Source organism: Colletotrichum abscissum (assembly GCF_030869225.1).
Source record: "Colletotrichum abscissum strain IMI 504890 chromosome Unknown Scaffold_42.1, whole genome shotgun sequence".
NCBI classification, from domain to species: Eukaryota; Fungi; Ascomycota; class Sordariomycetes; order Glomerellales; family Glomerellaceae; genus Colletotrichum; species Colletotrichum abscissum.
Genome location: NW_026850343.1, coordinates 319127 through 346307, shown reverse-complemented (window position 1 = coordinate 346307; position 27181 = coordinate 319127). Strand labels below are relative to the sequence as shown.

At 47.0% G+C, this 27181-nt stretch overlaps 6 protein-coding genes across 6 annotated transcripts; 2 read left to right on the top strand and 4 right to left on the bottom strand.

Annotated features, from left to right (window-relative positions):
• Nucleotides 1–10530: 10530 nt before the first annotated feature.
• On the top strand, nucleotides 10531–12978 carry CABS01_13108 (WSC domain-containing protein; the record flags this gene model as incomplete). The annotated part of the gene is made up of 1 exon (XM_060546454.1): nucleotides 10531–12978. One exon carries the CDS (start codon nucleotides 10531–10533, stop codon nucleotides 12976–12978), a length of 2448 nt encoding a protein of 815 aa, XP_060395352.1.
• Nucleotides 12979–13351: 373 nt separating this feature from the next.
• Nucleotides 13352–14335, bottom strand: CABS01_13107 (major facilitator superfamily transporter; the record flags this gene model as incomplete). The annotated part of the gene is made up of 1 exon (XM_060546453.1): nucleotides 13352–14335. One exon carries the CDS (start codon nucleotides 14333–14335, stop codon nucleotides 13352–13354), a length of 984 nt encoding a protein of 327 aa, XP_060395351.1.
• Nucleotides 14336–15514: 1179 nt separating this feature from the next.
• Nucleotides 15515–17422, bottom strand: CABS01_13106 (HET domain-containing protein; the record flags this gene model as incomplete). Its single annotated transcript, XM_060546452.1, has 1 exon — nucleotides 15515–17422. One exon carries the CDS (start codon nucleotides 17420–17422, stop codon nucleotides 15515–15517), a length of 1908 nt encoding a protein of 635 aa, XP_060395350.1.
• A 1342-nt stretch (nucleotides 17423–18764) lies between these two features.
• CABS01_13105 (UDP-glucuronosyl/UDP-glucosyltransferase) lies at nucleotides 18765–20192 on the top strand (the record flags this gene model as incomplete). Its single annotated transcript, XM_060546451.1, has 1 exon — nucleotides 18765–20192. One exon carries the CDS (start codon nucleotides 18765–18767, stop codon nucleotides 20190–20192), a length of 1428 nt encoding a protein of 475 aa, XP_060395349.1.
• Nucleotides 20193–20345: 153 nt separating this feature from the next.
• Nucleotides 20346–22822, bottom strand: CABS01_13104 (metallopeptidase; the record flags this gene model as incomplete). Its single annotated transcript, XM_060546450.1, has 4 exons — nucleotides 20346–20396; nucleotides 20455–20621; nucleotides 20681–22613; nucleotides 22688–22822. 4 exons carry the CDS (start codon nucleotides 22820–22822, stop codon nucleotides 20346–20348), a joined length of 2286 nt encoding a protein of 761 aa, XP_060395348.1.
• A 1035-nt stretch (nucleotides 22823–23857) lies between these two features.
• CABS01_13103 (TPR repeat-containing protein) lies at nucleotides 23858–27004 on the bottom strand (the record flags this gene model as incomplete). Its single annotated transcript, XM_060546449.1, has 1 exon — nucleotides 23858–27004. One exon carries the CDS (start codon nucleotides 27002–27004, stop codon nucleotides 23858–23860), a length of 3147 nt encoding a protein of 1048 aa, XP_060395347.1.
• Between the last annotated feature and the right edge of the window lie 177 nt (nucleotides 27005–27181).

Sequence of the window (27181 nt, the reverse complement as noted above, 5' to 3'; positions counted from 1 at the left end):
GGAATGCGACAAGGAACGAAACGTTGGAGAGCAAGAGAATGACCGAACAGTACACCATCATGAGACGAAAGCCCTTCCAACTTCTTATAAAGTATTCTCAGCTCAACTCTCAATACTGGACCATGGCCCATTGCTGTGCCTTGTCGTCCAGAAAGGGATACCCGACGTAATCAAGCCCCTTCTAAATTTCCGACCAAGTTTCACGCCATCGCCTTTGGCAGCGGCATGCAGCCGAAAAGGGAACCACGTTCGTGGGGCATCCCGTTTTGTCCAAAGTGAATTAACTTGGCAGAGCCGCACGATGCCTGCCATGGATTAGTTTCCAAAAGTTGATTGGACATGGACCACCTTCAAGATCACTAGCGTCTGTGTTATTCCTTTGTTATCCGCTTTTTCGTCCGATGCGACGATGAGAACAGTCCGGGAGATCAGCCCATTCCTAAATTCCCAGCAACAATAGCCGGGGACTCTTCTATTTTCCACCACGATCTATGACTTCTGCACCTCCTGTTGGTCGCACACACTCAAATATCAAGCTTATTGTTCATCCAGATCATGGTAAGGTACTCCGAGCGGTATCCCACGCTTGAACATTTTGAATGCGTTATGTCTATACGGAGTACTGCGACTGTTTCCCACTAACAGCCCTCTATCTGAGAAGTTTGGCAACCTTATCAGCAACTCTAACCCCTTGCTCGTATCAACAGGGATGGCTTAGCAGAGGCTCACATTTACAACGTGGTCCACCCACCGGAGATCTCAAGTCATGCAGTGAGCAGCAGACCCGTCAGGACTAAAACGTCTGCTATTCCCCAGTTGTTCTTAAGATCAACCTCACAAAGGCTGAATCCCCAAATCCTAAATTGTGAATCGATCACTGGCTGTATCAGAGATACAAATGATCTAGCCCGCGTTTGATTTTGACACCACGAAGCTGATGTTGATGAGCTCGGCACTCCCGGACAGCATTGGAGATGTATTTTGAGAAAGCGGTGGACGTGACTTCGATGACACCCTCCCACAGGCAAAGTCATGGTATTCCTTCGTATTTCGGACCTTCACCTAAGAACCCAGTTTACCGAATCCGACAATCGGCGGAAAAGGATTTGCAGACGGGTCATGATCGTTCAGGGGCTCGTGTTTTTTTCTTACCTTAGGTAAGCGGTATCTGGCTCCCGGGTAGGTCGGTAAGTGGGCGCAGCGAAGGAACGCTGTTCTAAGCGACGTCGGCTAAGGCATATGAAAATTCAATTTGACGACTGGGCAGAAAAAAGACATGTCGCGTCATCGATAAATCTTCATTCGTTTCCAGACCACAATGTTCTAGGAGGGGCCATCAAGAATTAATATGGACAGCTCGGTGAAGACATAGTAAAACAGGATGACTTTCCCGAACTTCGGGGCCGGGCAATCGGCACAGTAGAAAAGTTTGGACTCTTGGATGCAATTGCTAGGGGGGTGCTTGTCTGTCAACAAGTGGGGATAATGCGACTTGGAGGCATAGACCATCTAGTTGGGTAGGCCATCCCCTTTTTTACATGGAAATTGTCGGCGGCTATCCGTTCAGTTTGGTCTGAAAGAATCCAGAATCTTTAAGAAGCGAGGAGTAAGCTTGCCTTGACGCCACCTTTAATTATTGGGTTCGATGTTCGATCCCTGTCTGCGCATGGGTCCTGCGGACGCTTTCCTTTTTGCGGATAGCAACCACCCTACACTCGTTGACCTGCATTATCGCCCGTTTCAAAACTTTTGCATCCCTGAAACGGGATTCCTTTTCGCGGCCATGTTAATGATGTTATTCAAGAAATATGGGATCAATCCTGTCGTGAACCAACTTTCTGCCACTTTCCTTAAGTTACCGAGTACAGTCATCTATACATAATGTTTAAGGTAGAATACCTTCACTCAGGGAAAACACCAAAGAGCTGATGACGGCATTCGCGTCCAAGGCTTCCCGCCGATCTATGGTGATATTGTGACGGAGATAAAATGAAGGAAGAAAAGCACTAACTCAACAAGCCTAGGTGCAGCAAGAACACTTGACTCAGCAGTACAGATTCTGTTCGAAGTACGACCTTCTCGCTGAAAGTCATACGCGGTGAATTACGTTGAGTGGGGGCTATCAAATGAATATGATTTAGACTCTCTACTCTTTGGTATAAGAAACTAGAGTGTGCCTCGACATGTAATCAGATAGGCTTTGAGGAAGTTGGAACATGGGACAACCATGATCAAAGAAGACGGTTTTCTGAAAAGCTCACCTAATGATTGGGGGATAAAGAGCAAGCTAGGAATACACTTAAATAATGTGTTGAAGATTCATTGAACACCTGTAGCAGTAAATAAATTCTGAGTTACTGAAATTTTTTTATAGCATCGCTAGCGTCGTAGTAATAATAGTAGTAATAATATTTAATATTATTAGGGATAGGAGTATAACCTCTAATTAACTAGAGCGCCTTTTTAAAGTATATAATATACTATACCGCCCTTAGTAAGTATATAGTAAGTTAGTTAATCTATTAATATATACCTTTCTTCTCGTACCCGGGCCGGGCTATTATTAATCTAGCCCTTTTAGTTTTAAAAAGTACGCTAATAGGGGTCCCTATATTTAATAAAGGTAGCGGTTCTATAATAGCCCTATATTATTTATAAATAGTACTTAGTTATTATTAAAAACCTCCCTCGTAAATAAAATTACTTATAAAAATATTTTTATATTTTTTTATACTATCCTAAATTATTTAGGAAATCTAGGTATAAAAAAAGGGGGTAAAATAGAGCTATAGTTTAGAAATTATTAATAAGTATATAATAAAATATAAAAATAAGTTACCTTAAGCTCGTTATTTTTAAAAAGAGTAAGCCTCGTAATAACGCGTTACTCGCTCGAACTTTTTAAATACTACTAGATTTTATATTAAGGTATATTAATAAACTTTAGCCTAACTTATTAAGGGGGGTAAAGGACCTAGATCTCTTTTAATACTAATAACTAATTACTAAGCCTAGGTTTAGTAATTCTTTAAATAGTATATTACGTAAATTAGTAATAGCTTCTTTTTATAATTATATTTAAAATCGCCCTTATAACTAAACCGCTTATAATAAAAATAAAAATAGTTATAACTAGATTGCGTAATAAGAAAGTAATATAAAAGAGGGTATAATAAGTCTAATTCTAGGGGGTATTTAAGGGCTATAATAGTTCTAATATACCTAGGCTTAAGTATCTATTTAAACTCTTTTTATTATTATTAATACTATTTATAAGCTCGTACTCAGATAGCCTTTACTAAGCCGGTATAAGAGGCTAATAATAATAAACTAAATAATTTATAAATCGCGCCCTATTTAACGAGCTTATTTATTAATTCGTTTTTAAAAATCCTAGTATATTTAGGGGATTAGTAATACTTTATATTCCTTATTTATTAAGTATTAACGATTTTTAATATAGCTATTTACGAGCTAGTTAAAGAGTTACTATAGCCTAAGATAAAGTTAAGGATAGAGGTATTATTAAAATAGATATAAATAGGAGTAGGGGTAAAAGTAGTAATAAGTAAAACTCGCTATAGGCCCTATTAAATACTTTTTATCTTAGTATTAAAAACCTTAGTAAGCTTTTTAAGTTAGCTAGAGCTTTTTATAATAATAATAATATTATAATATATTACGTACTTATAGCTTACTAACCCTTCGTTAGACCTTAACCTGTTAAAATAAACTACGAAATTAAAAAGTAAAAGCTCTATAACTATTTATTTAAAAAAGGCCGTAGTAATATTTTTAATATTTTTATATAATATAAGTAAGTTTAGGAAGATAAGGACTAGCTATAGATATAGGGATAGGAGTATATACGTCTATTATAAATAAGTTTTTTTTTTAGTACTTCGAGGGGTTCTCTTTTCTAACCGTAATATTAGTAAATAGAGCGTATTTATATAGCTAAGCTTTATAATAGAGCGTAGTCTTGCCCCCTCTAAGGTAATTATAGTAGTTAAGAAACTTAACTCCCTAAATAATAGGTCCGTTAGTATAATATGCTAAACTAGGGTTACTACCTAAATAATAAAAGCGAGGACCCTCTAAATAATAATAAAGTATCCTTTTTAATTAATATTTATAAAAAGCGCGCAGGGGGTAGTCCCCGCTTATATTTTTTTTAAAAAAGCGGCCGGCTTAATACGGCTTAAAAACTATATTTTAGAGCTATATATAACTAATAGTAATATATAAGCTATTATTACGAGCTAAGCTTACTTAGGGAGTAGGCCCTTAATAACCTTACTAAGTTTATAAAAAAAGTTAGCTACTCGTTTTATAATAATAATTTAATACTTAATATAAATATAAAAAAAGAGGGTCTTATTAAACTAAATTCCGAACTAATATACGGCTTTAATAGGGGCTATTAATATAATTATAAGCCTAGTAGCGTAAATAATTAGCTATTTTAATAACTAATTTTTATAGTATTTATATATAAAGTATACTACTTTATACTTAGCTAAGTTAAAAATAACTTTATTTTTAGTACTTTATTTAAGTATAGAACTAACCTCGCTTTTTAATATTAGCGCGTTCTCCTCTAGGGTTAGAGAGATTATTATAAAGCTTATATTATTTATATAGCTAAAGTAATAGTTAGGATTATTTAATAATACTTTAGCTAAGTAAAGAATATATAAGACGGGAGATATAGGGGAGCCTTATAAAAGGCCGTAATAAAAAAAAAACTCCCCTAAAAACTTCTTATTTATTTTAATAATAATAGTCCGTTATATTATAAAGGACCTTACGAATTTAATAAAGGTTTTTAACTAGCCTTATTAATAGAGCTTAAGTATAAGTTTATTTTAAAGTATAATATTAAACGCTCCTTTAATATCTATTATAACTAGGGTTATAATAAGGCCGTTTTTAAATACTTTTTTTATATTATATATAGTATACGTAGCTAAATTAACGGCGCTCTACCTAAGTAAAGCCCTAAACTATTACTTATTAATAACTAAGTTTTATATTATATAGTACGTAGCCCGCTTTATAAAAATATGCTCGAGCCCCTTTCTTAAGTAGGATAGTAATAAAATCGGCTTATACGAGCTAGGGTCCGAGAGCTTATAATTTCTTTTTTTTTATATTATTATAACCTCGGCTTATTTAAAGGGTCCTAGGTAATAGCTATAAGTAAGGTACGCTTTAAAAAGGGCCCTAACGGGTTCCATAATAAAGCCCTAGTAATTAGCTAATAGCTTTATAATAATCTTATTAATACTTAGTAATATACTCTATATAAGGGTATATTATTAAGCCTTAATAAGGGAGACCGTAGTTTATTAAAGTAGTATTTAGTATAGGATAAAAAAAATTAAGTTTAGGTTATTTATATTATTATTTAAAGTAAAGCGCTCTAAGAGAGCCTAATAAAAAGCGTTTATTTTACTTATAGTATTAGCTATTTCTTTATTATTAACTTTTAAAAAAGGCTCTTTTATAACTAGGCCCGAGTTTTACTACTTCGTAATTATAAAAAAGTCTTTTAGCTTTTTTATATTTACTATTTTCTAGGACTAGTAGGCCTATTTAGTACGTTTAGTAATATTAAATTAGGCTAGTTAGGCGTCCCGGATTTAAGAGTATAGTAAATAGTTAGGGTAGCCTTGGGAGTAATATCCCTTCTACTACTTATACCTAGCTTTTAGGTATTTAGAGCGTATTTTAATATAATTCTAGGTTTATTACGGGGCGCCTCGGCCGTACTAATTAATAATAGTCTTAGTAATATTTAGTATAATACTAAGGGTTTAAAGGATTTCGGTTATAGTAATATTAAGTTACTTAGGGGTAGCGTATTTAAGTATAATAGGTAGGGGCCCTTATTTTATTAAAAAAGCAAAGCGGACGAGGTCCTATTCTAGTACCCTTAAGCGGTTTTATAAGTCTAGTTTAGGGAGTTATAATAATAAGAGCGTTATAAAAATAGTTTTATAATTTAAATTTATATATAGTTATAAGTAGACTATAGCTTAGGCTAAAAGAATATTAAAAAAGGCTAGGTCTATAATATAACCTAACCCTCTCTTATTTTTATGTATTACCTCTTTAGCTTTTTTAATATAAATAAGTCTATATTCTTATACTTAGCGTAATATAAAAGTTCTTATTAATTCTAACTAAACTCTAGGCTCTTATATCTCGTACTAAGAATTAAAGTCCCTTATAATAAGTATAGAGGGGGGAAGTTTAAAGTTAAGGAGAGTAATAATAATTAAGTTAACGGCCCTATTACTAAGTTAATAAATATTAATTATAATATATTCTCGTATTTAGGTTTATAAAATATTTTTAGTAAGTATAGGTCTTAATTACTATATATCTAAGTATTTATAAATATAAGTAAGTACCCTTAGCCTAGTATTAGTATCTAATTAGTAATTTACTAAGTAAAAAATATTATAGCTTAAGTACGTATTAAGTTTAGCTTACTTTTTCTTTATTATTTAGGGTTTTTATATAAGTACGACGTTTATTTTATACTCTTAATAAACTTAGAGGAAGTTAGTATATATTATAGAGCCCCTATTAATATTATACTAAGTAACTAATAAATTTAGCTTAAGCTCTATAGTTTTCGGAGTATTATACCTCTTTTTTATTAAGTTATATAAATGTAGTATACTTTTAAATATTATAATTAACCTTTTTAAATTTTATTACCCTAATCTTAGTACTTAAAAAGACCTAAGTAGAGAATATTAAGCCGTTTATATTTTAAATTAAAATAAATCGTAATAGTTTAATAAGGGACCTAGCGTTTTTAAACTAGGCCTAGGCCTAGGCCCCGATACTTCGTAACTTTATAAATAAAAAAACTATTATATATAGTTAAAATAGCTCGTTTATTACCTATATCCCTCCGGCCTCTTTAGCCTTTCCTATTTCTATTTTAGTATCGTTATTACTTATTATAAACGTACTAAAAGAGATCGTTTAGGCTAAAGAAGCTAAGTTTAGGTTAATAATAATAATCCTAGTTATACTAAGTCTTTTAAATAGTAGCTAGGACGGGGGGTTAGATTTTATAAAGCGTAGGGGTATAGGGCTATTAAAGCGCCCTATTTAAATACGCTAGACCCTTTAGAGCTAACGCTTTATAAAAAAAACGACTTTCTTTTTTTTAAAAGTAGGCTTTATAAAATAATTTTAATACGTAGCTTAAAATAGGCCGTAGTAATTAGTATATTTAATAAGTTTTAAGTACTCTATACCCCTAGTTTTATAATTTACCTTACTATACTAAATATAGCGGGGGGACTAAGTATAATAATAGCTAATATAAAAAGCTAAGTAGCTTTTAATATATTACGTAATAGGCTTTTAGTATAATAAAAGTAGCCTAGGCCTATTAGAATAGTTAAAAAGTTAGAAGTTTCTTAGGACCTCGTAATTAAAAAAAATAATTAAAGTTTATATATTAATAATAGGGTCCGGGCCGGGTTTAGTAACGTACTAGGCCCGTAGTATAGCCCCTATTTATAATTTAATTTTTTTAAAATAACCTAGCTTACGTTAATATTCGCTACTTTAGGGTTATTAAGCTCGAAATAGGCTTTAAAAACCCTAACTAAGTAGCGTAGTACGAAATAAGTTTATTACTTAGTTAATAAATTTATACTATTTATATTTAAGTATCTTTAGAGTTATTATTTTTATTAAAGGAGTTTCTACTTAACTTTTTTAAAATTAAGGTATATAAATAGGCCTATAATAATATACTTAACGTTTATTATAATAAAAAATAAAAGATTTAAATCTTAAGAAATAGCTCGGTATAAGAAAAAAGTATTATATTACTAAGTCTTAAGGAGCTACTTAGCTCTAATCTTAGTTAAGAAGCGGAGGTCCGGGGCCGAGGGCTTTAAGTATAGGTTTTACGGGCCCCTTATAAACTAAGGTATATTAGCTAACTAACCCTAGGTTATTATAATAATATAAAGAGTTTATTACGCCCTAGGCTTAGGTCGGGCCGAGCTAAAGATAAAATAAAAAATAAAATTCTAAATAATAGTACGGGTATATAGCTTAAGCTCGTTTAAATAAGTAATATAAATATTATCTAGAGCCGTAATAAAAAACTAATATACTTTATTATATTTTAATTAAATACTTTTAGTATATTAGAGCGCTAAAGTAGTAATAATAATAAGCGTTTTATTTTTTTATAAAGCGCGGGGTTGGGCTAAGAGAGGCGTAATTAGGTATAATAATAGTACTATATATATTTATAACGGGGTTAAAAAGGGGTTAAGTAGTAAGCTCCCTATATATTAAGAACCTACAAGGCTTTTTTAAAGCCTTATAAGTAGCGCGCTCGTATCTAGTTACGAGGCTATTGCGGGCGGGAAGTAGTAGTTTTAGGCACAAAAAGTAGTATTAGGGGTAGGGTATAGGCCCGGGTAAGACACTAACAGTGGGTGCCTCGCTCGGGTGATGCGTGCGGGAAGTGGCATCGCCAGCGTCGCCCTATATCAACTTACTTAAAAGCCTGCTGAGACCGCCTGCAAGGCGTAGCCGCCTGCTCAATAGGGCATCCGTCGACAAGGATACACGTCGGAGGAGGACCATTATACGTTCAAGTCAACTCCATCAGCGTGGGGAGAGTTCACGAAAACAAATAGAGACTATCACTGGGGCATATGGGCCTTCTTATCCCTTAATCAAATCCGAGTCAGGGGCGTCACAGTCTCTGTACAGAAATCTGTACAAAAGATTACTTTAGGGATCTGGTCTCTTTGATTTGTACAACCCACACCAAGCTCACTTGTTGTCTGATCGATATATCAATCTAGCAAGTGATAGCGAGTCTCGGTTGTGCATGGGAGGCCATCCCAAAGTTATTTCCTACTCCTCGGGAGAGGAACACATGATGTTAAATTCCCAGCCTGATCAGGTTGGCACCATTATGGTGATGCTTGGCCAACCGAGGAAGCAGAATGAAAATAGATGACTCGCTGTACTACCTATCTCATCTCATTCCTTGGCCAGAATCCGGTTGCACGATCTTTGGGCGCGACGTGCAGGCACCGTCACACAGCTCATGCGACTAGTTGAAGCTGTGCTAAGCTTTGAGATATGTCTGTTTCCCGTCTGCCTCAGTGGACGCCTCCTCAGCCACCGTACTACCGCCGCAGGGTCAATCACGCCACGAACTTACCCCTGGGATGGTGTCGTCGAATGGGGAAGCGCCAAAGACAGTCTTGCGGCAATCAGTGACGAGACCTGTCTCTCAAAATCCCAGCTGAACAGCCGGCGTGGCCCCGCAAGGCTTCTTTTGGCGCCCCAGACGGCACGCTGTACAACGTTCGAAAGACAAGACTTCAATACGGTTGGGATACATAAGTAGCGTTCGGTCCGAGTTCACCTGGAATGTTTGTAGAACGCTCTGCCAAGGGATTGTTGTGAAATACCACGGGGCCGGCACAAGATTGACTCCCAGGGCTCCCAGGGGAGTTTATGCATTCCACGCCCGCAAATGCCGGAAAATCTTAGACATTACGGCGCTCATATTGCCGACATCATCCGGCAATACCACCGTAACTCTTTCCTCACGGGGCTCAAGGTGGCGCATCTGAATAGGACAATGTCTTACCCAGGAAAACGGCACAAGTGCGGATAGCGCGGTGTGTTCCAGACCGCGAATGACAGTAATGACCCAGTTCTACGGCCCGAGGCCGCGTCGACATATGGCAGGATATGTCAGATCGTGACGCGGTATACGCTCTTTTGAGAACGAATGCCCGGCTGAACATGACGAGTCTTTGTGAATTTGAACTTGCTGTAGACTTTATTCGAATTTGGATGTGTAGTTGAGAAAATGGCATTTCCGGTGCTTTACGCTTTGTTCAAGGGACTTACGGTGGTTAAGGTTCGTTTTCGAGAAACATCGCACTCCATTCTGAGCCCTCCGTGCAACAATAACACGAACCGCCTCTCTTTACGCGACTGAATTCTGATGTCTCTTGGTGCCAACCGGCAAAGTCCTAGCCAAGCCAAGGACTTTTCTGTCCAACCATCCCTCTTCACCCTTCGCAAGGAGAGGTAGGGCTAGATCATGATGATCGGGAGCTAACGTCCGCAAGTAGACACTCGGACAACAGGACAGAAGCGAAGCATCGCCTACTACTAGGCACAGATGAGGCATGAAGAGGATATTGCTGCATTCTTCGAGGTGGTTCCGCTTTTCAGGGGCGACTGTGGCATCGAAAAGCTTCAGAGAGCATTTTCAGTCTTCTATTTCCAGACAATGTCAACACGATGGCAAACGAAATCCGAGATAAAAAGACGGCAATATTGCCTCCTCAGACGACTTTCTTTTCACTCTCATCATCACACTAATCACGACATTCTTTCCTTGCCCTTCGGCCACATTCATTCTTTCAGTTTGACCTCATTTCTCTCACTAACCGCCAGAGGTCTAGTCACTCTTTAGTAATCGCTCTTGTCACTCTCTTCGCAATGGCGCTCCGCTCTATCGCGGCCGTTGCCCTCCTGGCCCAGGGATCTGCGGCCCAGGTTCTCGGGCTCCCGCTCCCCACTCTTCCCATTAACGTCGGCCTTACCACCACGATTGCAGGCGTGGGCGTCGGTGCCAATGTCGGCAACACTGTCAGTGTCAGCATCGGTCTCGGCGGTGTTGCCACCGTTGTTGCTGGCGTGGGAACCACAGTTGCCGCCTCTGTTGGTGTTGCCGGAGCCACCGTCACTGCTGGTGTCAACTCAGGAGGTGTCGCAGCCTCAGTCGGTGCTGGTGGCCTCCCGGTCACCGTCGGAGCCGGAACTAACGGAGTCGGTGTCGGTATTGGCGGTGTTGCCACCGTCGGCATCGGTGGTGGTGGTGTCAGCGTTGCTCTCCCCATCGCAACCCTCGTTCTCAACCCCGTGGGCGTTGTCTCAACCCTTCCCGGAGGAGGTGTCACGACTGTTTTCCCGTCTACAACAGTCAGCTCTGTTGCCTCAAGTGTCACCTCAACTCTGGCCGTAGCCACCTCGTCCTCAACGGCCGCAGGCAGCACAGGTGCTTCCACTGTCTCCTCCGCCACTACTGGAATCACCAGCGTGCCCTCCGTCTCCACCAGCGTTGGATCTGCTACGACCTCTGTTGGCACCACCAGCATCGCCTCATCCTTCACCTCGACTGTCGTATCTACCTCCAGCTTCGTCAGTGGTAGCAGCACCATCGTGACTACCCTCTCAAGCGTCACCTCGGGCGTTACCAGTGTCCCTTCGGTCACCACGAGCATCGGATCAGGCACCTCTTCGGTCATCACCACTAGCGTTGCTTCTTCCTTCACATCCACGCTCGTGTCCACCTCGAGCTTCACTAGCGATGGCAGCACCTTTGTCACAACCATCAGCTCTACGTCCGAGGGCGTCACCAGCGTTCCCACCACGTCCACCATTGACGCGCAGATTTCTTCCTCCAGCTCTACGTCCACGTCCACCTCCAGTGCTGCTGCGTCCTCCAGCGCGTCTGTCAACCCTCTGACTGTCGGTGATGCGAGCTACTTGGGCTGCTTCCGCTCTCCCACAAGCTTCCCGACCTTTGTTCTCACTCAGTCTGCTGCGTCCATGACCATCGAGCGTTGCATTGCTGCTTGCCCATCCAGCAAGTACGTCGGTCTCTTCGCCAATGATTGCTTCTGTGGCTCAACTGTGGACTCTGTCAACGAGATCTCCGTTCCTGATGACCAGTGCAACATTCCCTGCGGTGGCAACAGTGCTGAGCGTTGCGGTGGCCAGGTCGGACTGACCAGGCGTCAACTCATTGGCCTCAACGTCCGCTTCACCATCTACATCCGCCTCGGACTGGCTGGTGGAACCACCGCGTCTGCGACTGTTACTACTTCTTTCACAACCACGACTACTGGAACCGTCACTTCTTGCCCTCCTGGAGTCTCGACCTGCGCCATCGGATCTCTCACCACCGGCGTTACCACTGTCACAACCACCTACTGCCCTACTGAGACTCCCGCGCCCAACCCCTGCAGCAACGGACAGTGCTACGGCCAGCCGTGCTACGGCGATGACTGCTACAAGAAGCTCGTTTGCTACGGTGACTACGTCAGCTTCGATTACCCCTGCTACGGTGATGAGTGCCGCCGTCGCCTCGTGTGCGTGGACGGACTCTGCCACCCAGAGACTTGCAGCGGATACGACTGCGGCCGCAAGATCATCTGCAAGAGTGGACTCTGCGGATACTCTCAGTGCCAGGGAGACGAGTGCATCAAGGAGAAGATCACCTGCTACGGCAACGCCTGCAAGATCGAGACCTGCTCAGGAGACGAGTGCTACAAGAAGTACGTCTGCACTGGCGACATGTGCGAGCACGAGACCTGCCCGTACACCGACGTCAACAAGAAGTACGAGTGCACCGACGACAAGTGCAAGGTCGTCACGCCTTGCAACGGTGACTGCCCCAAGCCCCAGCCGCCGAGCACCCTTCCGTACCCCACCGGCACCGCCCCGGCCATTCCTCCCGCCAGCCCTCCAGCGAACCCCCCGGCTGTGCCTACGGTTACTCCCCCTGTCGGACAGCCTCCTTTGAACCCTTCCGTGTCGGTCTCGCCTCCCGTCAACTCTGCTCAGCCCCCTGTTGGTGCACCTCCTTCAGGAGCGCCTCCTTCCGGCCCTGCAGTTACGCCCCCGGCCGGCCAGCCTCCTTTGAACCCTTCTGTGTCGGTCTCGCCTCCCGTCAACTCTGCTCAGCCCCCTGCTGGTCAGCCCCCTGCCAACCCTCCCGCAGGTCAGCCCTCCGTCAACCCCACGGCACCCGGCGGTGGTGTTCCCACAGGAGGCGCCAAGCCCCCTGTTGTTACCGTTGCCGGTTCCAGCAGATCATCTGTTCCGTTCAGCTTCATCGGCATGGCTCTGGGTGCAGTTGCTGGAGTCGTCTTCCTGTTGTAAGAGAACTCGGTGATCAAAAGACTCTTCTTCTCATGTACTGGTTCTTCAAATAGAGGAGCTTGCTTATTCACTTCTTCCAACGGACTCTACATATGGGTTGCGTTTCTTACAATATCGGGTTCATGGTTGACTTCAGGTCTAGCTAGGAAGGTGACCGTTTCCAGACGGTTGTAGTAATTGTTCTTGGTCTATTCCACTGCTTCAAGCTCGGGTGTTCGTTGTGAATTTAGATTAATCTGGGATCTGATGACTGAGATATAATGGAATTCAACGCTTTTGCAAACCACGTGCGTACCATTCCTGTGACTCTAACTACCTTTAACCTCCATCCTCTATAATTGACCTTGATGATACCTGTAATTACTAAAAGTACTCAATCTTGAGCTCCTCGCCCTAGAGCCCGTATCTTTGCGCCCCAGATCCAAAGTACGACGGGGCATGGCAGTCCAACTCCTATGAACACAAATGCCAGCAGACTATTGCCCCAGCCGTATCCGAGCCTGCTAAACAGTTGTGGGGCGAAGATGGGGAAAGCGAAACCAAACACATTGGACAGCATACGTGCTGCCGCGCTTGCCGATGCAGCATGTTTGAACTCATCAATCAAGTAAGCGTTTATTGCAGAACCCGTGATGAACGTTCCGCAAGTAAAGATAGCGGCGCCGACATCCACGAAAGCCCAATGCATGCCCCTCCCTGCCGCCCATCCATACCAGAACAAACCTACGGGGAGGAGAATGACACCAATGATGAGGTAGGGCACTCGAAACTCCGGAGTTGTCTCGCCATTGGATATGTCTCGGAGACGTCGGAAAATGTAGTCCATGAGTGGACCTCCAGCCTGCGAAGAGATTGTGATGCCGATGGCTAGAGCAATGTAGTTGAGCGTACTTTGGGTTTGTGATTGGCCGTATTTGTCCATCCAAAGGCTGGCAAATGACGAGAGAACGAGCACGTAGAGACCGAAGCTGATTGCCCAAATCCATGATATAATCAGGATGATTGGACGACTGGTTAGGATTATCATCGGTCTGAGAAGATGGATGGATAGTCCCTTGGAAAGCCCCCTGTGGACAACTCCGGTCCCGGGCTGATCGAAGCAACTGCGGCTGCTCGGGAATCGACTTTTAAGTCTGCGCTGAAGCAAGATCGGCGTGTAGGTCTCATGTACCAAGAAGTATGCGACGAAAGTGTTTGCTGCTGAGAATATGGACAATATCCAGAACAGCCACCGCCACTCGATATGATCCGACACAAGCCCGCCAACGATGGGGCCTAGCGCGGGGCCAAAGTATGGGATGAACGATGCTATTGCAAGAGATTTACCACGGTCTTTGGCCCGGTACATGTCAGCCATGATGGGACCTGTCAACTATCAACCATCGTCAGTTCATGCCTACGTAGGAATTAGCGAGAATGTAATCGGGGTTCAAATACCACTACACCAGCACTGGCTCCACAACCGGACAGGAACCTTCCGGCAATCACAACGGCGCACTCTTTCCGACGGGACAGAGTGCATTCCAAAGCTGATAGAAGCAACACGAACCGATCCAGACAGGCTTTCTCCCATACATCTCAGACAAAGCTGCGATCAGGAAAGGGGCAAATGCTTGGCCCAAAACGAATAGCGAGAAAGTGATTTGTGTTGTGGTAGCACTGATACCAAGATCTCGCGATATTTGTGGTAGAGCGGATGCCATCATGCTGGTTGACATTAGAGTGATCAACTGCCCAGTTGAAATCAGTACCGCAATTGTAACCTTGCGATACGTCGGCCAGTTGTAGGGATCATGGGGGTCATCTGGACTTTCCCAAGTTGCCTATTCACGAACAGAATATGTGAGCGATTGCCGCCGCAAAGGATGTGATAAATTGAGCCTTTACCCCCTGATCCTGGTACAATTGTTGTAGTCTCCCCTTAACAGCCTCATCTGCGGCTATTGTTGGTACCGTGGTTACAACCTTGTATTGGTCGCCACCACTCGCATTATTAATCTCCATGTCGTCGAGATGACCGTGTCCCTTATGATCCATAGTTTAATTCAAACGCGCAAAAGGTGGTCCGGGTTGAGGCTTTTGGCAAAATAAACGGCCGCCCGGCAGAGCAGTGTGGTACTCTGTTAGAAGAACCTCGAGTATTTATATCCGTAGAGCCAGTCTTACGTCGATGACCGACTGATACTCGGCTCCGAGGCCCAGAAGTCGGAATCCTACATCGTCCCCCTGGTCAGCTTGAGTCCAGGCTACATGAGACCAAGCGCTCCGTATTCTGATGAACTTCAGATTGACGTAAATTCACATCTCGATGCTTTCAGATCCGAACCTTCAAAGACAATACATAGAGCCAAGCATTTTCCTTAAATTTGAACCTTAACTGGAGGTGTATATTAAGGGATATCAGAGAAGCATTCCAGAATATTTTTTCGCTCAATAATAATCCAAAAGAAAGTACTTATCTTCTCCTTTGGCTCGTATGTGGTACCTTGAACAATGACTTGATTAGGAAAGTGAAAAGAAGAACTAAGTGCAAGAGTCAACGACCAGCACGATGCTGACTTCCAAGTAGGATGATGTAGAGGGTACGAGCGTCCAATATCAGAGATAATTTCCCTGTCAATTTTGTATCCTGTTTATAGCGGCCCAGGCCACTCACACCCTGAATATTCAGTCTCCGATGATGATCAATTGTCGAGTCTGCAATATCTTCGGCGATCATGGCTGTACCGATTACTTGAAATCTCGCGTAGTCTTCCTTATTGTAATCCACCTTTCGCCTGCCTGTTGGCCTCACGAGCAAGGCCGTCTTGGTGCCTCCAACCCAGCATACAATGTCTCCCAATGCAGCTTTGCTTGGAACGACCCCCATTTTCCACTCAGGACTTTGATCAGAGTGACGACCAGTCCGCAGCTGATACAGGAGAGTTTCAGGGTCTTGAGAGTCCTCGGAGATGTCATACGATGAATGGTCGGGGTGGCTTGAGAAGCTTCCAGGAGATCCCATTATGTGCTTGTTTTCCTCCATCCAATCTAGCAAATCTGTCACAAAGTAATTGCGATCGATTCGATCCTCCCAGATGACAAGACTGGACTGATTGAAGCACATTTGTCCAATGACCCTGTTCTCTTTGTTCAAGATGGCCCCTATAAGATCGTCGCTCTGCCTGCAGGCATTTCCGAGATCGTCTCCGTAGTTGGTTTGGACCCCATGGGACCACTCGTCGACTTTATCTAGATTGCCAGCCACGTCTTTCACTGAAGGGCCTAGAGATCGAATAGTTCCAAGGAGATATCCAGTCAATTTGAATGCGTGGGGGTGTATATATCCATGTCGGAGTGAGATAGGTTGTCTCTCAGGTTCTGCAACATAGGGTCTCAAGATTTGTTGAATCGGTGTGCTTCGTGTCCCCATGAGAAGGAATTTGATCAAATTTGCGTGCGATAAAATATCAAGTTCATTCTTATCATCGAACATGCTTCGGCTGTTCATGAACTCCATCGTTTCGGTCCAAATTTGAATCACTGACTTGTCATAGTCTGGGCTGGGGTAGCCATTGCCATCTACTGCTAGACCAATCAGCCCAAAGATCTTATCCTTTGGGTCTTGGCATCGAGACCTCTGGTGATCGTGAAGAAGACGTCTCAAAGTATGAGAACCCTGGTATTTCTGTTCGACTTGCTGGTTTAATCGAAGTGGCCCTTCATTCGTAACGCTGTGGTGGGTCATCATCCTGATGAAATTACCCCAGCTCAACTCCATGTTTCCAAAGCAGACCCGCCTCTGCCTAGCATGTCCGATCTCTTGAACGATCCAGACTCGGTTCCAGTACTCGTCTTTCGCCAACCGAAGCACCATTTCGCGCTCGCATTTCAAATTTGTCGCATGTTCGTCGTTGGCCTCGCCGGATTCCGTCGCAGTGGTCGGGCTTTCATCCATCGAGCTCTCTTCTGGAGCAAAGCGAGCCTCGAGAGGGCCCATTCCCTCTTGGAATTGTGAATAAGTACTTCCCAACCAAACAACGACTGTTCGTGCTCTGAAGTAAATATGTCTCATAATGGCAACCTGCCTGTTGCGCTCCTGCACATTCGCTTGGTCAATGCAGATCGCGTCAACCCACAGAAGTCCGCCATTGCCTCTATTCTGGAGGTAGAGCAGAGCATCACGAAGATTCTTCCTCACGAGGAATGGATGACCATTGAGCACAATCGTGTGCACAGGAGCCTCTTCGCCCCATCTGTATGACAGAGCTTCGTAGCTTGGCTTTTCACCGAATGCAATGTGATTCAAGGCGCAACTTATGGTAGGGTCGCTGGCATTTTTCGCAGGATGAATACTCAAGAATCTCGTGCAGTCGACCCCTTTTTCCAAGGGCTGATATTGGAAAGACGCGGTCTTGTCTATCGGTTTCGGTTCAGAACGGCGTTTCGACTCGTTGGCTGACATCGCTGATGGAATATTCGTAGCAGCTTCCAGATCTTTCAGAAGCCAGACACGAGTCCCGTGTTGAAAGCTCACGCGTGGTGACTGGACAAGACTAAATGAAAACTTTGGTAGTGGGAGAAAAACTTTTTGAGGTAATCAGGACTGCTAGGCAAGCAAATGCAACCAGCAAAAGAGTCCCTCGTGAAATTAATCAGTTGACCTTGTATTACCCCTCAATTTGGCATTGCCTGATGGAAGCCTTACTTTAGGCAGCAGAGCGCTTGATGACGAACTTCAATTGGCGTAAACGCTCAACCTGCATGAAGGCAGCCAACGACCATTAAATACACCCGGCCATCTGAGATTGAAGCGTGAACATAATCCATTGGTTCATGCAACCACCATAGTCCTGATCCCGAGTTTCTAGCCTTCATGTTCCTGGAAAGTAACACTAGAAATGGTCTGATAAACTGAGCTGCACATTCTGCAAGGCTGTAAGCATCGGTGTCAATGACACAAAATCTCTAGGCCCTGGTTTTCTAGAAGCTCTGGCAGTCATCGACCGTCCAATCTATGTCTCAATGTGCTGTTAAAATGGTGTTGGGGTCAAGGATTCTAAATTTCCTTTCCTGGCGTCGTTCTAGTGGTCTAAAGGATTCCTCGCTCTGCTTCTCAAATCTTATGTGCTCGAGGATGCTGCATACGGATGCGAAGCTGAGACTTGGGTCCAAATGATGACCTGGCGCCGAAAGAGTCATCGCAACACATATCGCGGTCCCCGAGTCAGGCGATTATCGATATCTGTCTCAATTCGACGTTCTCCGTACGCATGTTGTTTGCAAACTCAAAATAAATGAAAGCAATCAAGGGGGTCCCATGAAGTGAACCCAGTGACTTTTGGGTTGAGATAAAAACGAAATCCCTTATCACTAGGATCTGATGTAATTGAGGTGTCATATGAGCACTGCACAAAAGCAGTGGTTTCAAATGGCATCGAAGCAGCCACTTTGGCTTCACCCCGTCAAAACCCCTTGAGACTCCAATCTCCCTGGGTCGAAATGTGGTTGAACGTGGTTTTGGGGCTCAATCTAAGGCTGACTCGTGTACTTCCAGACAAGCTTTGATCTTCAACCTCAGCGTTCTTAATTCGTCCAGCCCTGGCTTATCTGACAGCAATTTAGGACCCCGGACTCATCTGCTAATTGAGTTAGCTCTGATAACGAGAACTGGACAATTACCCCGTCCAAGCACTTCATCTCAATGGCGACTTGACAAGAGGTAAGAGATATCGAAACCGTTTGCTTCCTTTCGTTCTTTTCTAGTAGCTCATGACATCCGACTAGACACAATGCTGGTCCAAAAAATGACAAAGCCCTGGGTTCTCTATGCTGTACCCCCACGTGAGGGGCACATGCGACCAGCGCTTCAAATCACCAAACATCTCGTCAGCAGCGGCTTCGACGTTACGGTCTTGGGAACAAAGAGGTGGAAGCCGATAATCGAGGCAGTCGGCGCCCATTTCAGTCCCATCATCGGACTCTGGAAAACCCTCGACGATCCATCTCGCTGGCCAGACATCGCACACGCATCGGATCCAGCCACGAGACTTGCCGCATCTCTCGATGGGGGATTCATCTCGTTGCTACCAAGCGGGCTGGAGTCAGTGCGGGTGGCGTTGGCGGGTATGAGGCGACGAGAGCCCGACTGCCAAATCATCGTTCTGTCGGATACGTGCTTTTCTGGGACGCTGGCGTTGAAGTTGGGCACCGACTTGCCAGAACTGTTTGCAGAGGACGAGGTTGTTCGGACTATCGGGATCGGTGTCGTGCCAGTGTTCTGGACCAGCCCTGAGCGGCCACCATGGGGATCTGGACTCCCTTTCGATGACAGTGAGAAAGGGCGGACAAGGAATGCGAAAGCATTCAAGGAGACGTGGAACAGCGCTGCTGAAGATCGCGCGAGGTGGGTTTTGGGAATGATGGGATGTCCCAAGCCCGTTGAGTGCCTTTACGATGGACTCTCAACGAGCATGGAACATCCCTTCTGGGATGCATCGACGGTCTGTCACGACACAGTCCTGCAGATGTGTCTCCCGAGTCTTGAGTTTCCGTCATCCGACTGGCCACGGAAAATCAAGTTCGCGGGCACACTCCCGATCAAACCTATTTCAACTGACCTCACATATCCAACGTGGTTCAACGACGTTCTCTCAAACAGCTCATCTCTCCAGGTATCAAATCTCAATCGCAAGAAGATCATCTTTGTGGCCCAGGGAACGGAAGTCCTGGACCACAAGGAACTCATCATCCCGACAATCAAGGCCTTTGCTACACATCACGATGTTCTAGTCGTCGCGTGTCTTTGCGTGACCGGAGCAACTCTCGACACAAGCACCTTCACGGACGGGAAATTGACCGCAAATGCTCGGGTGGTGGATTACTTCCCGTATGACGCGATTCTGGCACACGCGGACGTCTTTGTGTCGAACAGCGGGTACAGAGGGTTTCAGCATGCGGTTTCGAATGGTCTTCCTATGGTGCAAGCAGGCAACACGTTTGACAAGCCAGACATTGGGAGAAGGATCGAGTGGTCTGGCTTGGGGGCGTTTCTAGCCGAGTCACCTCCATCTGTGAGCGTCGTGGAGCAGGCAGTCACAGAGGTTCTGGGTGATGAGAAGTATAAGAGACGAGCAGAGGAGCTTAGGAAAGAAGCGGGCACGTTTGATCCGTTGCGCATGATTGAAGAAGAGATTATGCGTTTAGCTCAGTCGACGGTGCCTTCGTCAAGTTGAGCAAATTGTATGGTATTCAAATGACAACAAGACTAATCAGCAACCTGGCCTTGCAGGCAAAAGAGATACTGTATGTAATTATTCGACTTGACTTCTCTATCAGTGTAGATCTCCCAGGCTGGTTCAGCTCCAGCAACCGCAAGCCGTCGCCACCTACTCCTCGTCGTCCATTTCCTCATCCCCATTTTCAAAATCTGCCTCACGCTAAGAGATGTTAGCTGCCTTTCTTCGGCGATGTCATATAGCAGCAAAAGATTCATACCTCGAGACCTCCTTCTGTGTTCTGAAGCTCCATCATTCCGTACACAACGTCCGGCAACTCAAAGTCTTTGGGAGCGGTAATGATACCAAACTCAACCAAGCCATCAAAGTTGCTACCCCACCAGCTGCGGCCATAGAATCCGACAATACACTCGTCTGCTTGCGCCTCTGTTTTGTTATACCAAGTCAGTAATCTCATGTGGCAAATTGGACACCAGGTTACTTACCAAGAGTCGAGGTCTCGGGAATATCCCCATATCCCGTCAAAGCACCGCCAGACGAGCCATTACTCAGATGAATCCTCATACCGCGAAGGGTATCCTCCTCCCTAGACACCTCAATCTTGACAATCTCTGCACCCTTGGGGATCTTAACCTCCTCAGAGGCATGACCGCCAAACGTATGCTCACCACCACCCCACTTATTGATCCGAGGACCACAGTTCACACGATCGCCGTCAGGGAAATGCACATACGCGCCGTCAAGGATACATCCAGTCCGCACATCCACCGAGTTCGCCCGCACAACAGACCCATCGCTCTTCCGGCGTGTAAGCAGCGTCGCCCACGACCAGAACTTTTCTCCCTCGCCATCATCGGCCGACTCCTCGAGGTCCTTCGTCACGACGGATCGCTTGCGCAGAAGGACGTCCGACCCGGGAATGCGGACGTACGTGGTCGATGAGAAGAGACGCCAGAGATCGCGCACCGTCTTGGTCTTGCCGTTCATACCGAGCACGTAGAGCTTCAGGTTCTCGTCGCGGGAGAAGCGGGCTTCGAGTTCCTTGAGAGTGTAAGACACTTTCCAGGCCGGGCAATCCATGGATGGAAGGAGTTCAGATTTGTCGTTGAACTCCATGCGAGCGAGGTTGGCTGCGCAAGCAATCTCAACTCCGACATCATCAGTCTCAATGTTGATGAGTGAGACAGTCGGGGCGCTCGATCGCTGCACCGCTGACAGTCTGGTATCGCCGGGTAGCCAGAAGTGGTTGAGGGACCGGAAGGACAGGGCATCCCGCAGATCCCACCTAGCATCGTTCTCCGTCTGCCCATCAACCACGACAAAACCTTCCTTGTTGACCTTCTGAGAGTACGCCGTCTTGACAAGGAAGTTTCGGGGCCAGTGGCCAGAGTACCCGCGCGCCATGATACCAGTCGTATGCGGAGCCCCAAAAGCATGTCCGACCTCGTGCAAGAACGCGCCCTGCCCAATCGAACAAGCCTCCCAGAACGTCCCGCACTCTCCGTTGTCGTCGCCGACTGTCTGTCCTGGGGCGCGAGTGTCGAGAAGACAGTCCGAGACTTCCTCTAGGAACCGAGGCCACGAGTACGTCAGGTGACTGCCCATCATGCCGAGGGACACACCAGTCGGGTTATGACATCCCAGTGCGGCGTGGCCGAGGATGAGTTTCTTGCTCACAGAAAAGTGCGAATCAAGAATCATACCCGCGACAACTGGATGCGCCGAAGCCTCGAAAGGCGAACCCTGGGCCGCAAGGGCATCCAAAAAGTAGTCAAACAATCCATCTCTTGACTTTGCGGTCTCGTTCTGTTGTGCAACCTCCGCGTCACGGATCTCTGCCGTCGTCCTCTCCGATCGAACAATATGGACTTTGGCAGTAGAGCGCATGGCACCACTGTCAAAGAGAGCATCTTCGTGCAGCCCGTTCAGAAACTCGCGGCTAGTCGTGTCGGCAGCCCATTCCTCCTCCAGCCTAAAGGAGCGACGGCCGAGACCCTTGAGTCGCATGTCTTCGGCGGTGAGGGCTTGCCACATGTACGCAGACATGCGGAGCTTGGCGATGGCAGCATCGAGAGAAGAGTGAGCTGTAGAAGTGGCGCCGTGTTTGAGAGGCGGGCAGTCGATGAGGAGAGGGGAGTCCTTTGCGACCATTACGGCGAGGTGGAGAGGGGGTAATTGGAGGAGGGGGATGTATGTTAGGTTGAGCTCGTTGGTGATGGTTTGAGTGCCGGATGTGCGGGTGATGGTGAGTGTGTTGAGGCCTGGGGAGAGTAGGGCGATGATTTTGATCCTGTTATCTGCGATGGGCCAGGTTTGGGTTGGGAAAGTCGTGTTTGTGCTGTCGTTAGCCTCGACTGTTGCAAAGTCATCGCAAACGTTAGAGCCCGGCGTGTAGGTTCCTTTGATGATTACACAGCGCTATTTGAGGGCAAAGTCAGAAGCGTATCTTTCAGACGATGTGCTCTTAGTGATGGTGTGCGTTCATCACGTACCTGGTGAACCGTCTCACCGTCAGTGAAGTTGTTAAATCTGAGAGACATGGAGGCGGTTTCTTGAGCTGAAACGGGAGGCATCTGAATGTGTGAAATATGATCTAAGGGGTTATTCTTATCGTAAAGAATGTACATATCCTATACGTGTGTTGAGATAGGTTGTTGATGAGGATAGGCAACAATGATCTGCTTGAAGGTGATGACTCTCCTAATGTAAATTTCCAATGGCCGTTCCCTCTCATCTTTATATTCAGCAACTGCACATCAACTTCATACAATCTCAAGGATGAAGTCAAAGTCCTAACGCAATTCACATGGCATCGGACGGGGATGAATTTCAGGCAGAACTGCCACTAATAAACACTACCGAGCGTCGTGCCGCTCAGCCGGGGTAGACTGCCTGATTTCCCCGGTCCCATCGTCTCCACCTTTCCGGGGCTACCCCTGAACCGGGCCCGTTCCCCCAGGCCAGACTCTAGGCAGCATGGCGGTCGAGACCTCCCAATTCTTGAAGGATTATTCACAGGCAGTTTAAGAAGCTAATCGCATGGAAACTCATCCTAAGCAATTAGGAGATCATTAGGAAGCGGCGCATTGATGGGTGACTCATTTCCAAAGTCTCCAGAGTCTTTCTGCTTCAGTGAACGTTCATCCGAACTTTTGGTGAGTTTTTGGCGTCAAGATGAGAGGATGCCGTGAAAAGATTCACCGATACGAGATATTGAGAAGTCTGCCGAGCAGGATTTTGGATTTCCTGCATGTTTGGGAGGCTTCCGCCCTGAATGGCATCCAAAGACATTGAGACTGGCGATGACGTTGCATGAACCTGGGTGGGCTTGCTCTTGGTTTCCCTCGATGCTGTGTTGCTTTGCAGAGTAAACTTTGGTGGAGTCTCACGATGAGATCATCTCACTTCTCAAAGGACGAAGGACATTTTGCGAAGATCCGTATGGATTCCATAGGTAAGTGATGCATCGTGCTTCCCCCAAGATATACTCATCCATAGACCCCGAAACTCACCCGACCCGTGACGGTTGGCGAGCTTTCACAAAAGGGTTTGAAGAAGATCGCCATCTTGGCGTTTGAGTCCTATTCATTTGAATACATTCATCCACCGTCCGACAGACGTCTACCACGACGCGCCATCCATCACCATCACGGACTCAAACCTCACAACTTCAACCCGTCCATCATCCCCTCCAACAAAACCCACTCCTCCGTCCCCTCCCACGCCTCCTTTCCTCTACTCATCACACTCCTAACCGCATTCCTCGCCTTGCCTCTCCACCGAGTGCCCACACTCTCAACCTCGCTCCCAAAGTTCTCCAACACACTAACAAGCTCGTCCGTCCTCGCGACAACAACCTTCCACGCCCCCTTATCCGCAAGCCAATTCCGGCTCAAATCGTCCCCGGCCCCGCCCGATCCCGCCGAAGAAGCCTTCAACCCACCGCCCGCACCGGCCCCCATCGCCGCCCTCCAAGCCTTCTCCGCAGCATCCACGGCGCCGGTGTAGTCCCGTCTCCACACCCGCTCTCGGACAATGAGCTCCCACAGCTCTGACCGTGTCGTGATAAGCGGCACAACACTCTCCTCGAAAAGCGCAACGACGGCCTTCTCAATAGTACCCCGCGGCGGGACGTATACCCCCGTCTTACTCTCGTCATTCTCCTTTTCCTTGGTGAGCACGCTCTCCTGGAGCAGCGCGCGGAGGACGTCGTCGTCGAGCGCGTCCTCGGTGTTGCGAATGCGGATGATGGCGCGGAGGGCCTGCACCATCTCCGAGACGGCGGGCGGACGCATCCGCGACGCGAGGGTGAGGACGTTGTCCCAGATGCGCCAATTATCCTGCGCGATCGATGCGCCGCGCTTGTAGGCCGCCAGGGACTGGGATAGCAACGTAGCCGGGTCCTTGGCCTTGCTCTCCCGCTTCTTCGGCTCCTCGTCATCTTCGTCCTCTGCTTCTTCGGTTGACGCATTTGCTTCCGCCGTGCCATTCTTCTTCTCCTCGATAATCTGCTTCTTGACCTCCTCCACGGCCTCGAGGTACATGCTCCAAAGCGAACTGCCCAAGTTACTCCACGTCCTCGCGTCCTCGCCGCCAACGACATCCCCAGCGGCGCCAATCGCCCGACTATACGCCTCCGCGGCATCCGGGAACTGGCCCAGCCGGAGACTGATATCGCCCAACCGGCTCCACATCTCGGGACTCAACCGGTTACACTGCGTCGCGAGCTTATATGCGTCCTGCGCCTTGGTCCACTCCTTTTGCGAAAGGTACCACTCTCCCAACGACTTTTGCGCGCGCGCAAACCGCCGGTTCGAAATCTGCCAAGCCCGCTCCCAGTGCGCCGGCTCGTTCTCCAAATCACCAAGGATACAAAACAGCCTCGGCGCGTTTGGCGGCGGCGGACTCCGTTCGGGGCCGGTGAAGTCGGCAGGGTTGAGGTACGTCACATCCCGCGCGTCAAGGTCCTCCGCATCAGCATCCGCGTTCTCGACGACAGGTTGTCCCGTGCGATGGAACAACCGCCAGCGCACGAGCGCCTTGGCCTTCTCCTCGCCGCCGTTGCCGCGGCCTGAGTCGTCGTCGTTGGAGGCGCTGCTGGCGAGGCAGAGCGCGACTTCGGCCCAGAGGCGCAGACGCTTGAAGATTTCGAGGGCGGAGACGAGGGAGCCGACGCCGGCCCATGAATAGGCGAGTTCGGACTCGAGGTGCCATTTGGGAGGGGAAGAGAGCGCGTGGATGTACTGCAGCCGGACGTGGGCGGGGGCGGTATCCGTTTCCTTGGCGGCGGGGAAGAAAGATGTGGGCTTCTCCGTGTCGACGGGTGCCGCGACGGCAGTGTCGATCTCGGGCTCACCTGGGGCGGAGACGGCGATGGCGGGGACGTCGGCGGGTTCGTTGTTGGCGACATCTTCGGCTTTCGGGCGGGGTACTTCCGAGGTGTCGACAACGACTTGGTCCACGACGGCTTGCATCTGCAGAACACCTCTTTCGACTGTTCTGCTGCGGTGAACTTCAATGCGGGAGCGGACAAGGAGGGCTTGCGAGTAGATTTGCCAGTTTGTAGCCTTGTCCGAAACCACGCGCACGGCGTAGGGGAGAACCTCCTCTGAAGTCAGAGTGTCGACGGGAGAAAAGGTATCCTTGAGTGTTGCTTCAGTAAGGAGAATAATCTGGTCGAGGGGCGACAGCTGCGGCTGCGCCTCTGGAGACAAATCTGCCAGCGCCGCGGGAAGCCCCGAAGATGTGGCAGCGAGCTCTCCATGCTTGCCGCTCGCCTCCTTGGAGAACTGAATCTCCTCGAGCAGGGTATCATCATTGAGGGCAACAGCCTCAGGCTTGGCCTCCTCCTCGCCGTCTGCTGCCGTTCCCTCGCCCTCGGTCGTATCATCGCTCTTTGCGAGAACAACAAGCTGACTCGTGCTCTTCTCCTGGAATTTCGTCCTCTTTCCCAGCGCACCAGAGAGCGCGTACGCAAAGTTGTTCAACTTGGTCGCCTCCTCCAGCGCCTCACGCGCCCGATCATCCCGGCCGAGCATAATGTGCGTGTTGGACACCTCAAGCAAGAACTGCACCCTCTCTTCGCGTGACCAGGCCTCCTCGCTCGTCGACCACACATCCTCGTCAAGGATTTGCTTCCGGACGGTCTCCATGCCGAGATTAATCTGCTCCGCCAGCGTCGGGACGTCAATCCACTGCGATGCCTTTGCAAAGTTGGCGCCGGGGCCGAGGGACGGCTGGCTGAGCAGCTTGAAGTGCCATACGTTGACGCGTAGGCGGGTCCAGGGCAGACTCAGGCGGGATGAGGTAGAAGAAGAGAGTTTGATGATGGCATCGCTGGCCGAGGAGGCTTCGTGGAAGACAAAGCGGGCGAGCGCAAAGAGCTCAATGTGCGGGATGTAAGGATACGGTGAGACGCCGTCGACTTCGAGGGCCTTGAGACTGTCTTTGCGTAGCGCCTTGAGGGTGTCTGCTGATGATCCTCTTTCGTCATTGCCTGCCGTGAAGGCCTCAGTGAAGAGTGCTTCTACCTTGTGAGCGTGCTCCAGCACGGGACCCGTGACGTTTGACTGCAAAAACGCGTTGAGGGCGGCAAGACCTATAGCGATCTCATCTTCGGATAGTGACTCTTTTGACGTTGCTGTGGGATTGGCATTTTCTCCGCCGGTCTGGGCTTGAAGACTGGTGGTAAATCTGGTGATGAGATCCTTAGCCACTGAAGACGTCAAGACATCGATGTAGGCGCCATCTGTGAACCGGGAAAGCAGCGAGGCCGTAGCCTGAGGGCCATTTGTTTGCGCATCCGTCATGGCTCAAATGATGTATTCGAATGTGGAATCAATGGTTGCGCCTCGCTTGTGATATCGAGGGGTTCTGGGTCGCGATAAGTGACCTTTTCTTTTCTGCCCCGCGCGTCGCGGGGTAGTTTCGCCAGAAAGAAATGCTCGATGACCTCGCTTTTTCTGGATAGAAAGTATCCAGAGATA